The sequence below is a fragment of the Myxocyprinus asiaticus genome, chromosome 5, assembly GCF_019703515.2.
Source record: "Myxocyprinus asiaticus isolate MX2 ecotype Aquarium Trade chromosome 5, UBuf_Myxa_2, whole genome shotgun sequence".
Taxonomy (NCBI): domain Eukaryota; kingdom Metazoa; phylum Chordata; class Actinopteri; order Cypriniformes; family Catostomidae; genus Myxocyprinus; species Myxocyprinus asiaticus.
This window is the reverse complement of record NC_059348.1, coordinates 16,205,096-16,218,735: the sequence shown is the minus strand read 5'-3', so window position 1 is coordinate 16,218,735 and position 13,640 is coordinate 16,205,096. Positions and strand designations below refer to the sequence as shown.

Here is a 13,640-nt window from a genome sequence, read left to right as displayed (position 1 = left end):
AAGCACATATTTGCTCCCATTATGCCACATTAAACAGGCCTACTGACCAGCAAAGCCTCCAAGACAAGTTACTGCCTAAATCATGTGGTGGAGTTGAGTAGCCTCAGCTCGTTATAGTAGGGGCATCCAGTCAGACGGCAATACAACCAAGGGGCATCCAGATGAAAAGAGAACTTACTGCCCACACTAAAGGTCTAAACCCACCACCACCCCCAAAGATCACATCCTAGTGCCAGCCCTGCTACCCATCCTGACACAACAATATTAGGTGTTTTCGACCTCGCATTACCAATCGGCGATAGAAAAATATTATGTTATAAAACTATTTTATTGTCACTGCAATCGCTTTTACAGGATAAAAAACTCAAAGTCAGTAGTGCAAGTCTTGTAGATGCTGCAGTTGCAGTCATTTCAGAGTTTGACTCAATAAGATCTTTGGTTCATCTGATTAGTGCCATGCTTGCACAGTTCCCAGTATGAGGGATATTTAGATAAGTCCAGGCCTGTCTATGAATGATCCAACTGTGAAGAGAAGGCTGCATATGGATGAAATGGCGTGAGGGGAAAAGAAGTGTTTCCCTTCACAGCAGGCACTGACAGCAGAGCCTCTTCAAGACAATAACAAAGCCAGTAGCTGTAGAACATTCCCTTCAATCCCTTGTGAACAGCACTTCTGCTGTTTTGTCCTAGATGTTTTATGAGGTAAAGGGCTTCTTGTACATTTTTCATATAGTGGTGAGAAGTATGAATCTAGACAAATGTCATGATACATCTACTGTAACCAAGGGACTTTAGTTTGTGTCTTCTGGGTGGCTAAATTAAGATTATCGACATAGGGGCGCCATATTAAGGGGGGCTTCGTTGGCACACTAAGGGGGTGTGCCCCCCGGAAGACATAACCATTGGAGGGGGAACCCTCCCCCCACCCATGAGACAAAAGGGGGGGGGGTGCACCAATGTAGACGTATTGCATACATCCTTGGAATTGATTAGTTGCGCCTCTGATTATCAAACATTGGTCATGTGAGAGGGTAAAAAGTGAAGCTTTTTGAATACACAGATTAATTCCTGGCCAAATTTCTCATTATGTCTCATCATGTTGTAGCGTGACATCTGCCTTTTGATCTTATTCATACACTTTACTGATCTGACCAATCCATGAATGCTGGTTAATTTCTCCAGAGTCCAGGTATTGTAAACCTCACACATGATCACACACCTGTATTAAGTCATTTCAACTGAGATTTCAATTGTTGGCGCCAAGCATCTCACCACTACAATCAAGCATCTTGCCACTGAAATACAGGACAATCATGTTCATTTAGGCTAAAAAAACAGGACATCCCGGCTAACATGGGACAGTTGGCAACCCTAGTCACCAGAAATGTAAATTGTTTAAACTCTAACCCTAACCTAAACCTAAACCCCAACACTAAACCTAACCATCGGTGGAGTAAAAATTAAATTTTAAAGGGAAAAACCGCAGAATCACCCTCACCACTGTTTACGAGAACATAATTGCTTTCTGGTTCCCACAGGACCAGAACCCATGTCTCAAAGATTGCTCACAAAACAAGCTATCAGTAGTGCTAGAGGGAAAGGTGGTCATGCTTGTATTGATGCAAAAATGTAAAAATGATGTGGAATGGTAATTGTCAGTAATTTGCCTGGATGTGAATAATTTCAGGGTAGCAACAGGGGCTCCTTGTCCATTCACTCCCTCAGTGTTTTCTGGGGCGTTAACACCCAGTGATGGAAACTTGAGTCTGCGACTCGGACTCAAATCGGATTTAAGTCGCAAAAGAAATTACTTGCAACTCGACTCTGACTCATAAAGAACTGACTTGATTTGACTTGGGCTTGAAATCAGAGACTTTTGAAAAACACAAGTCATTATTAACATGTTTAAATGCAATTTTTATATCCCTTGATCAGGAAAAATTACCGGCAGTGCTCCAGACTGCAACTAAATGGTCACATTTTGCGAGCAATTTTCCCATCGGTGCGACTACATTTTGTTATAGGTTGCACTGGTGCAACTACAGATTTGGCCAACTCTCTTTCTCTCTCTCTCTCTCTCTCTCTCTCTCTCTCTCTCTCTCTCTCTCTCTCTCTCTGTTTATGTGCTGCTGTTTTCTGTTAAGCAATATCAAACTGCAAACACATCAAAAGCCTCGTGGACCAGGATAGAGCCCTGGACCAGGATAGAGGCGCTGCTAACTGTCCCTTTGAGAGCTCATCTGCCTCATTCTCGTGGATTGGTTCTTTCGAATCGTAATCGGTCCAACTGATTCAAAAGAACAGACACAATAGAATGGTTCGATCCTGAATTTAAATATCAAAAGATATTTGCTTGTTATAGAAGAAAATAATACTCTGTATTTTAGTTTAAAGTTATTAAGTTAGTACTTAGTACTATGCACTGACAACTGCGTTTGGCATTGAATTTCAAAAAGTAATTTATCTTTCCTGAATTTCCTTTAAATATTCTGTTTCTTTGTTATTTTAGGGATACATTTTCGATCAAAATACTATGCAAATGTGAAATTAATAGTTTATTAATTATTTACAGTATAAAAATAAAATCCATGATTAAAGTAAAACCTTATGTACTTTATTTGAAAAGTTTGAATAAATGAACAAGGCAACCCCTAGAAGTAATCAGTTTTAATATTTCAACATTTAATTAGCATTATACAGCATTTATGAAACTATTTTTTTTTTTTTTTTTTTTTTAAAGAACTAAGACTTGACTTGGACTTGTGACCAAAGACTTAAGACTTGACTTAGAATTGGCCTTGGAAGACTTGAGACTTGACTTGGACTTCACCTCAAAGACTTGAGACTTGACTTAGACTCTACATCAAAGACTTGAGACTTGACTTGGACTCCACCTCAAAGACTTGAGACTTGACTTGGACTCTACATCAAAGACTTGAGACTTGACTTGGACTCCACCTCAAAGAATTGAGACTTGACTTGGACTCTACATCAAAGACTTGAGACTTTACTTGTACTCTACATCAGAGACTTGAGACATAACTTGGACTCCACCTCAAAAACTTGAGACTTGACTTGAACTCTACATCAGAGACTTGAGACTTGACTTGGACTCTACATCAGAGACTTGAGACTTGACTTTGATTCTACCTCAAATACTTGAGACTTGACTTTGACTCTACGTCAAAGACTTAAGACTTGACTTGGACTCCACCTCAAAGATTTCAGACTTGTCTTGGACTCCACCTCAAAGACTTGAGACCTGACTTGGACTCCACTTCAAAGACTTCAGACTTGACTTGAACTTTATGTCAGAGCCTTAAGACTTGACTTGGACTCCACCTCAAAGACTTGAGACTTGACTTGGACGCTACCTCAAAGGCTTGAGACTTGACTTGGATTCCACCTCAAAGACTTGAGACTTGACTTGGACTCTACATCAGAGACTTGATACTTGACTTGGACTCTACCTCAAAGACTTGAGACTTGACTTGGACTCTACATCAGAGACTTGAGACTTGACTTAGACTCTACATCAAAGACTTGAGACTTGACTTGGACTCTATGTCAAAGACTTGAGACTTGACTTGGACTTCACCTCAAAGACTTGAGACTTGACTTTGACTCTACCTCAAATACTTGAGACTTCACTTGAACTCTATGTCAGAGCCTTGAGACTTGACTTGGACTCTATATCAGAGACTTGAGAATTGACTTAGACTCAACATCAAAGACATGAGACTTGACTTGGACTCAACCTCAAAGACTTGAGACTTGACTTGAACTCAATGTCATAGACTTGAGACTTGACTTGGACTCTACCTCAAAGACTTGAAACTTGACTTGGGATCTACCTCAAATAATTGAGACTTGACTTGGACTCTACCTCAAAGACTTGAAACTTGACTTGGGCTCTACCTCAAATACTTGAGACTTGACTTTGACTCTAAATCAAAGACTTGAGACTTGACTTGGACTTCACCTCAAAGACTTAAGACTTGACTTGGACTCTACGTCAGAGACTTGAGACTTGACTTGGACTCTACCTCAAAGACTTGAAACTTGACTTGAGATCTACCTCAAATAATTGAGACTTGACTTGGACTCTACCTCAAAGACTTGAAACTTGACTTGGGCTCTACCTCAAATACTTGAGACTTGACTTTGACTCTAAATCAAAGACTTGAGACTTGACTTGGACTTCACCTCAAAGACTTTAGACTTGACTTGGACTCTACGTCAGAGACTTGAGACTTGACTTGGACTCTACCTCAAAGACTTGAAACTTGACTTGGGATCTACCTCAAATAATTGAGACTTGACTTGGACTCTACCTCAAAGACTTGAAACTTGACTTGGACTTCACCTCAAATACTTGAGACTTGACTTTGACTCTACGTCAGAGACTTGAGACTTGACTTGGACTCTACGTTAGAGACTTGAGACTTGGACTCTACCTCAAGACTTGAAACTTGACTTGGACTCTACCTCAAAGACTTGGGACTTGACTTGGACTCTACATCAGAGACTTGAGACTTGGACTCTACGTCAGGGACTTGTGAAGATGTCTATTGACACCTCACTGGTTGTCTCTTCATTCCCTATTTTCTCTGGCCTGGGTACAGCTCGTGAGGCTTGTCAGAGCCCTCACTGGCCCCTGAGCTCTACTTGCTCATGAACGGAAGTTCCTCATAAAAGTTGTTCATTGGGAATTGTAGTCCCTTTGGCAATGCATACACTTGTTGGCATACCTCACACATACTATGCTGCCCAAGAGAGATGGCTCAACTAGACTACTTGTATAAGGTTTCTATTTTCTCAGAATACTCCGAACCAAGGCATACAGGAGAATTATGACCTATATCCTGATGTGCTATTGTTCTTATCTACACACCACAAACTTGTCAAACATTTGATACTGACTCATGCTGTAGGCTTAGTGTTTAAAAATTCAATCCTCCTTAAACATTCCGTTTATAATTTAGCACACTGAACATACTTTCAAGTAGCCAAAACCTGGTGTATGCATGTTGTTTGTAATGTTCACTAAAACTGTGGACGTGACACAAAGCTGAAGAGCGGGTCATTACTGAGAGACAGGCTGATTATGCCCATGTTTGTTGGTTGAAAGCAGTTCTTTTTAAACACATGTTTGAGGCATCATTTGATCTGAAGCCCACAGCTGCAATTTTAATATGATCTCTTTGTGTCCAGTCCCCTCTTATCAGACCCTTCATTTGGTGCCCATGGCAACAAGGTCGAGAGACGGCACGCTGAAAGAGGGTGTGAGTGTGTGTATGTGTGTGTGTGTGTGTGTGTGTGTATGGGTTCAGTGAGGGGGAAAAGGGAAGGTAAGATGAGCGTGCAGATGACAGCCTCTTTTCTACATCGCCTAGTACAAAGTACATAAGCTTGCTTAAATATAGAGGAAGTGTTAGGAATCCCAAGCTATTGTGTTTACAAGTAGTGTCCAAAGATTTATGTGTATATGAATGAGTGAAAAGATTTACTCTCTGGGAACTGATCTAGATAAAAGGGAAATGGGGAAAAATATGTGCAAACATAGCATGAGTTTAGTAACTCCAGAGGAATGTAAAAGCATTACTATGACACAATGAATCGGGAAAATTCCACAAATTATGTAACTTAAAGGTGGAGTTCAATAACAGAATTTTCATGTAACATTGAGAAACATGTATACATTGAGTATATCTTGTGAAATGACAATGTAATTAATTGTGTGTAGGACATAAAGATCATAGGCACCTACATACAAATATGATTAATGCTAAGGATTTTGAGGGGAGATGTTAAAAAAAAAAAAAAAACAGTCTCAAGTTTGCATTGTATATAGAAATGTAAGTCAGTTTGACTAATGAGAGGCAAAACATTTAACCTTTGACAAAAAAGCTCAGTCACATGGCAGGAGGCCCATGACATGAAACTTATGGTGGATTAGCTGTATTTGAGAAACAAGATTCAGTTAAATGAGCACTTTCTGAGCCAGAACATAAGTGTTAGATTCTGCAAATAGCCTCTATTACTTCCTTACTCTAGGAACACACATTTAACACATTACAGGCAGTCTATTCCAGATAGCACATGTACATCTGAGATGTCTATTTAATAGCATTTCATCTGGAAAGCATCACATTCTAATTAACATCTGCTAAACATCTTAATAAGATCAGATTTACAAACATTTTGAATAGACATCAAATGACATCCGAGACGGTGTTGGGGGGTGGGGGGCATTTACATGTTACCTCCCCCCCATCCTCCACCCTTAATTTTCACCCCTGGGTGTGGGTAAGAAACAGATAAATAATTAAGTCATTTTTTTACTGTAAATCTCCACTTTCATTTTCACATTCTTTGTTTGTTTTGGCAGTTCACATTCTTTGTACATATCACCACCTACTTGGCAGGGAGGAGAATTGTTTATTTAAAAAAGTACTGAAATATTGATCTATTTCTCACCCACACCTATCATATCGCTTCAGAAGACATGGATTAAACAACTGAGTCGTATGAATTACTTTTATGCTGCCTTAATGTGATTTTTGTAGCTTCAAAGTTCTGGTCACCATTCACTTTCATTGTATGGATCTACAGAGCTGAAATATTCTTCTAAAAATCTTCATTTGTGTTCTGCAAAAGAAAGCAAATCATACACATCTGGGATGGCATGAGGATGAGTAAATGATTAGAAGAATTGTCATTTTTTGGGTGAACTATCCCTTTAACTCTGTTAGTCTTTTCTCACTTTAAAATAGACTAAAATCACTGAAAGAAAGCAACCGGTTTATGGTTATTCTCTTTTCTCAAGACTGACACATATTTCAAGGTACTAAGTTGTTTTATTTGGCTAACTGTAATTCATTTGATCAGTTTTTTATGAGGAAGCTTGTTGCATATTTTTACAATACAGTCAATATGGAAATAGCTCATCTCCTCGTGTTCTACATATTTAAGCATAGGAAATGTGCAAAGTCATCCTGCCATAAACAGATCTCAGTCATTTGGTTGTTTCAATGGGCATTTACTTCTTGAGGCAGTGGATCTCACAGAGTATCGCGGGACTTGGGGAAGCCTTATTTAAACACCAACCACCGCCGTGTATTCACTTAATTCATTCATTGACAAGACTCGGACAGCGGAGACACCGAGGGTATGAGATGCTCTTGTGCAAACTATTATGTATATGCGTTTTGAACGAAATGGTCGTGAACTTTCTATGGCCATACAGTATATATCCCGGAAATATACATGAAGTTTCGTGTTTTTTTAGTCGGCGGTGAATTCCTTAAAACTTAAAGAAAGATTTGACATTTGGAAGGTATTAGACATTTCTAATGTGTCAGTGTTGACATATATAAATGCGAACCTGCGACCTGTTGCACTTTAATGCGCGTTCAGCTAATTCTGTTTTACCCAAACTGAATCTTTCTGTAATATAAGAGCAAACAGACTTTATGGGAAATTGCGTTACGTCAATAATGCGTTGTATATATTTATTGTCTTTCGTCAAAATTGCGTTTTATAAATTCAAATTCAAAATTAATGAATATAGTTAATTAATTTTCCAGTCGTGTGTAAGTTCAGATGTTGCAGATTGAGGAAATATTGACGTAATGAGAGAAAATTCTATTATATCCTATTCCTAAAGTAATCATTCTTCATGCAGATTGTAGTATTTTGTATATAATCATATGCGTCAAAGTTAATACTTCTTACTAAATACTTACGGTTTCTTCCTCTGAAATGTGGCATTAACCTTTTTGTTTGTTTTTTAGACAAATTTCCTATTATGCATGTTTCCTTTCCATTTTGCTTTCTAAAGTGAAATATATTTTCTACTCTTCACTCTAGCAGAGAATGGCAGCTGGAAAAGCTCATATTGGGAAGACTGCTCCAGACTTCACAGCCAAAGCTGTGATGCCAGATGGACAGTTTAAAGATCTCAAGTTGTCTGACTACAGAGGTATGATCTGAACACCAGTGCAATGAAGAAGAGATGTCGATATACAAGCACAATAATGTCCTGTAATATATGGTGCATACCGAGATAGTAATCCTTTCAATATGTATATAGTATGAAAATATGAATTATATTGTAAAGAATTCTGAAAGAACACTGGCCAGAAACTCTTGATCACACAATACTGATATATACGGTACATAAATATTTTCAAAAATTTTTTAAAATTGTTTTTATAAATGGGTAATTTTGTATTCAGACTTCACAAAACAAGAAGTTACCAAAATTACCAAAAAACAACAAAATCAACAACAACTACAAAAAAAACAGTGTAAATCAACTTGCAAACAGTGAAACTCATTAATCATTCAAGCCCGGTGCCTGCAGGGAACACCAGCTTTGAAAAGTTAAGTAAAATTTACTTATTTATTTTATTCACCTGTGAAATTTACTCAAATTAGAAAATAAATAAATATAAGGTTTTCTACTTTAGGACTGATACATGATGACACATTGTAAAGATAACAATCATAAATAATATTTATAAGCTAAAACATATTTTTACATGTTTGAATTGAGTACAAATGTGGAATTTAATTAACATTTTCAAGTTCATGCTTAAAATTTCTTATTCAGTGTAGAAAGTACTTAATCTTTTCGCCTATATTTATTTCACCACAATATATATATATATATATATATATATATATATATATATATATATATATATATATATATAAAACACTGCACGCACAATTATTAGGCAAGTGTGAATACTGATCTTATCATTATTTCCATGCAAATTTTCCAACTCCAAACCATATAAACTTGAATGCTTATTGGATTCAATCATTTTCAGGTGGTATGTATTTGTGTAATGAGGGAGGGTGTGGCAAAAGTGACTAACACCTTATATCAAAGTGTGCATAATTATTAGGCAGCTTTATTATCTGAGGTAAAATGGGCCAAAAAAGAGATTTAACTGACACTGAAAAGTCCAATATTGTAAAATGCCTTTCAGATGGATGCAACAGTCTTGAAATAGCTAAACTATTGAGGCGTGACCACTGGACAATCAAACGTTTTGTTACGAGTAGTCAACTGGGGCGCAAAAAACACATGGAGAAGAAAAAGTGCAAATTAACTGCAAAAGACTTGAAAAGAATTAAACGTGAAGCTACCAGGAACCCATTATCCTCCAGTGCTACCGTATTCCAGAACTGCAACCTACCTGGAGTGTCCAGAAGTACAAGGTGTCAAGTGCTCAGAGACATGGCCAAGGTCAAGAAGGCTGAAACACAACCACCACTGAATATATTCACAAGTTGAAGCGTCAAGATTGGACAAAGAAATGCACGAAGACAGATTTTTCAAAGGTTTTATGGACAGATGAAATGAGTGACTCTTGGTGGACCAGATGGATAGGCCCGTGGCTGGATCACTAATGGACACAGGGCACCACTTCGAGTCAGGTGCCAGCAAGCTGGAGGAGGGGTACTGGTATGGGCTGCTATCATTAAGGATGAGGTAGTTGGACCTTTTTGAATTGAAGATGGACTGAAACTCAACTCTCAAACCTACTGCCAGTTTCTGGAAAGTACTTTCTTCAAGCAGTGGTACAGGAAGAAGTCCTCAGCATTCAAGAAGGCCATGATCTTTATGCAGGACAATGCTCCATCACATGCATCCAAGTACTCCACTGCTTGGCTAGCCAGCAAGGGCCTCAAAGATGCCCAAATAATGACTTGGCCCCCTTCCTCACCTGACTTAAATCCTACTGAGAACTTGTGGGCCCTTCTCAAATGTGAGATTTACAGTGAGGGAAGACAATACACCTCTTTGAACAGCATTTGGGAGGCTGTAGTTGCTGCTTCAGCGAAAGTTGATCATGAACAGATCAAGAAACTGACAGACTCCATGGATGGAAGGCTCATGGCAGTTATTGAAAAGAAGGGTGGCTATATTGGTCACTGAATATTTTTGAAAGGCCAAAAATGTTATTTAATTGTCATTTTGTGTTACTTATTTTTTGCACTTACTCTAAAAAATGAGAATAAAAACAATTGAGTTGGGAGAAATTATTTTTGTAATTTAGTTGCCTAATAATTGCGCACAATTATATATTCCCCTGAGAAAGACAAAACTCACTTTTCCTTTGTTAAACATTCAGGTTTGAGGTTCAATAACATTTTGGATTGACTGAGAGCATTGTGTTTGTTCAACAATAAAATTAATCCTGAGCTCTTGTTTCTAGGGAAGTATGTAGTGTTATTTTTCTACCCACTGGACTTCACCTTTGTGTGCCCCACTGAGATCATCGCTTTTAGTGATGCAGTGGAGGAGTTCAGGAAAATAAACTGTGAGGTCATTGGTGCCTCTGTTGATTCCCACTTCTGTCATCTTGCCTGGTGAGCAAAAAAGATAAATAAAACTCCTCAGACTTTAAACTCCTCAAATGTGATAAACTCTACTCTTCATAGTGCGTGTTATTCAGTTGGCAAAAAAAGAAATCAATGGTCTTGAGTGCCATATTTTCAAATGCCCCTAGATACAGTTGCATGGTGCAGTGCTAAGCTGTGTACAGACAGTGTCTAGCAGTCAACATTATTTATTAACTTAACACTGAATGACCTATGTGTGATCACAACAGGATTAACACACCTCGTAAGCAAGGCGGTTTGGGACATATGAATGTCCCTCTGGTGGCAGATTCCCTTCACTCCATATCTCAAGATTATGGAGTACTTAAGGAAGATGAGGGTATTGCCTACAGGTATGGGCAACTGAATCAAATATTAGTTGTTCTTTAAGTATCATATACCATATATTTTTTTCTACTTCTTCATAGTAATGGGTTTTGGCAGACCTACAGTTAGAATAAAACAACACAGGTCTCTCTCCTACATCCCTATTGTTTTCTGCTTTTTTTGTGAGGTGGTCCTTGATTCATTTTGTTTAATTTCTTCCTGACTTAGAGGTCTTTTCATCATCGATGACAAAGGCATTCTGAGGCAGATAACCATCAATGACCTGCCAGTGGGCCGATCCATTGATGAAACCCTGCGCTTGGTGCAGGCATTTCAGTTCACTGACAAACATGGAGAAGGTACAGCACATTTTCTAATCCCTAGCTATGGGTGATATCAGTTGGCAATACTTTTTGCTTTTACAATACATACTACATATCATACTGTATGTGCCATGTTATAGTATATCAAGGCTGTAGGGAGAAAAGAGTGCACATTTCATCTTAGAAACTATGGCCGGGTCTAAGGGGGTCAAGAGGGCACCCCTACCCTGGTCCGACGAAGAGATACTTGCCCACCCTAAAGATCAAATCCCTCCCCCACCTCAAAGATTGTGTCCTAATACAGGCCTTGCTACCAACTGTTTTTTTTATCTTTTGTTTAACTATGTTAAAATGTAATAGATTAGTCATAAACTGAATTAAGTTGTAATTCAGGTGCCAATAATCTTATTAACCCAGTAAAAAAAAAACTTTTTTTGTCGCTTACTCCTTTCCCTGTCGCTTACTCCTTTCCCTAGTTTGCCCTGCTGGATGGAAGCCCGGAAAGGACACGATTAAGCCTGATGTCCAGAAAAGCAAAGACTTCTTCTCCAAACAAAATTAAACACATAAGATTGTGTAGCATAGTCTAACAGGTCCTGTAATGGGACTGTCAATAGTACATGAGTTACATTAAGTACTACTGGTTAGTCTAGAACATTTGTGTAGGAGTGGTATTGGTATTTATATTGTTATATATTGTGAGAAGGAAAGACATTAGGACCAAAGTGAATCATGGTCAAAACCAACTGAAATGTTTTGTAACATTTAAGTTAGTACGTACAAAGTGTCTTATTGTTCCTTTTGTTGCGGAAAGAAATGTTGTATAGTGGGGACCAGCTTATTTGTATTGTAGTGTCACCAAAATGCTTGTATTACAAACAATGAAGCATTTTTTTGAACAATAACTTTTGCCTGTTAATTTAGCTTTTCCTTGAAATTGTGTAATTTAACTAACTTTGTTAGTAGGATTACATGAACTGGAGTTGGTTTGCTTTCTAACCCTTAACTGCATGGGTGTGTGGCCAAATTTGATTACCTACTCGGTTCTTTAAAGACCTGGCATGTATATTTATCACAAATGGATCTACAGAATGCCCAGATAGTGTAAATTGTCTAAAGAATTTTCAAGACAATTGGAAAATAATAGAAAAGAATATGTTCAGATATATGAAAAATAAAACATTAAAATATATCAAGGCGTTGATGCAACAAATCCAGAACAGGATTCATTACTTCCACACTGAGACACAACTGGCTGTCAAACAAACATTAAGCTACACATAACACATAAGCTACACACAAGCTGTATTTTCTCAGGCACATTTTGAGTCTAAATAGATGCAGAGCTTACATAATTTCAGTAGAGACACAAATGACAATAGTCATATCATACTGTTCATGTGTTACACTTGCTATAGTTTACTTCCACATTGCTTTTTCGTCAAATAACAATGTCAAATGTAAATCAAGTGAATCACTGAAACAGCAGTGCCTACTTGAGTAACAAATAGCACATACAGTATAATATGTACTGTATGTGTACACGAATATGGAAAACTGATTATTCACCATTGTCACACAGAAAAATCAATGTGATATAGTACTCATTTGTATAATAATGAATAAAGAAAATTATATCCTGTGATAGTAAATGTATATAGATATAAAATAATCATACAAATATGATTTATGGAAGCACAAAAATAAAATAAAAAATTATATTACATATCTCGGGTCTCTGATGACCCTAAATACTTTTAGTAATAAAGCAGTCATAAAAAAGATATGTTTTGCAATTTTACAAATGTTTTTTTTTTTTTTTTTTTGTTACACTATTTAGAAGAGAAAGTTTGGGGAATACTAAGGAGGAAATACGAAAAAGTAAAAAGAACCGAGGTTTGCGATTAAAGGAATATTCACTTCACCATATGTTCAATACAAGTTAAGCTCAATTGACAGCATTTGTGGCATAATGTTGATTACCACAAAAATTAATTTCGGCTCGTCCCTCCTTTTCTGTAAAAAAGCAAAAATCTGGGTTCCAGTGAGGCACTTACACTGGAAGACAATAGGGCCAATTTTTTTGAGGGTTTAAAAGCAGAAATGTGATGCTTATAATTTTATTATAGCACTTACATTCATTCTTCTTTTAAAACTTGTGTATTCTTTGAAGTGTAAAGTTGTGTAAATCATAATTTTTACAGTCATTTTAGGGTTTGTTTACGTCATCATGGCAACGAAGTTGTAAAATTGGCTATAACTTTACACAGAAAAGGTTAGTTAGTGATTTTATTACACTGAAATCATGTTTACACACATATTGTTCATTTCGCGTGGCTTTACTTTTGAAAAAGTGTGTTTTTGCTCTTTTGTAAAGAAAAGGAGAGAGGGGCAAGTCAAAATCGTTTTCTTCTGGTAATCAACATAATGCCACAGATGCCATTGACTGAGCTTAACTTGTGTTGACCCCGGTGTATTCCTTTAAAGGGTTAATGGCATGCCAGTGTATCCTCTCCAATGTATACAACACTGGCTCATAATAATGTTTCAGCTAGTTATTAATATACAAGAAAAATGTGCTCCTTGTTA

At 37.4% G+C, this 13,640-nt stretch overlaps 1 protein-coding gene across 2 annotated transcripts; it reads left to right on the top strand.

Moving 5' to 3' along the window:
• The first annotated feature begins 7,046 nt into the window (after positions 1-7,046).
• Positions 7,047-12,243, top strand: LOC127441021 (peroxiredoxin-1-like). Of its 2 annotated transcripts, none has more exons than XM_051698139.1 (6): positions 7,047-7,171; positions 7,873-7,984; positions 10,236-10,389; positions 10,632-10,754; positions 10,957-11,087; positions 11,528-12,243. In XM_051698139.1, exons 2-6 carry the CDS (start codon positions 7,879-7,881, stop codon positions 11,611-11,613), a joined length of 600 nt encoding a protein of 199 aa, XP_051554099.1. In that variant the 5' UTR covers positions 7,047-7,171; positions 7,873-7,878; the 3' UTR covers positions 11,614-12,243. The 2 variants fall into 2 exon arrangements, with proteins under 2 accessions (XP_051554099.1, XP_051554100.1); XM_051698140.1 differs by having other exon boundaries at positions 7,144-7,171; positions 7,876-7,984.
• Positions 12,244-13,640: the final 1,397 nt, after the last annotated feature.

What these genes read in the sequence shown, in the direction of transcription:
- LOC127441021 (XM_051698139.1), top strand. Translation starts at nt 7,879, where the DNA reads ATGGCAGCTGGAAAAGCTCATATTGGGAAGACTGCTCCAGACTTCACA. An exon ending in CAAGTTGTCTGACTACAGAG is followed by an intron (nt 7,985 to 10,235) that starts GTATGATCTGAA and finishes TCTTGTTTCTAG; the next exon opens with GGAAGTATGTAGTGTTATTT. An exon ending in CACTGACAAACATGGAGAAG is followed by an intron (nt 11,088 to 11,527) that starts GTACAGCACATT and finishes TCCTTTCCCTAG; the next exon opens with TTTGCCCTGCTGGATGGAAG.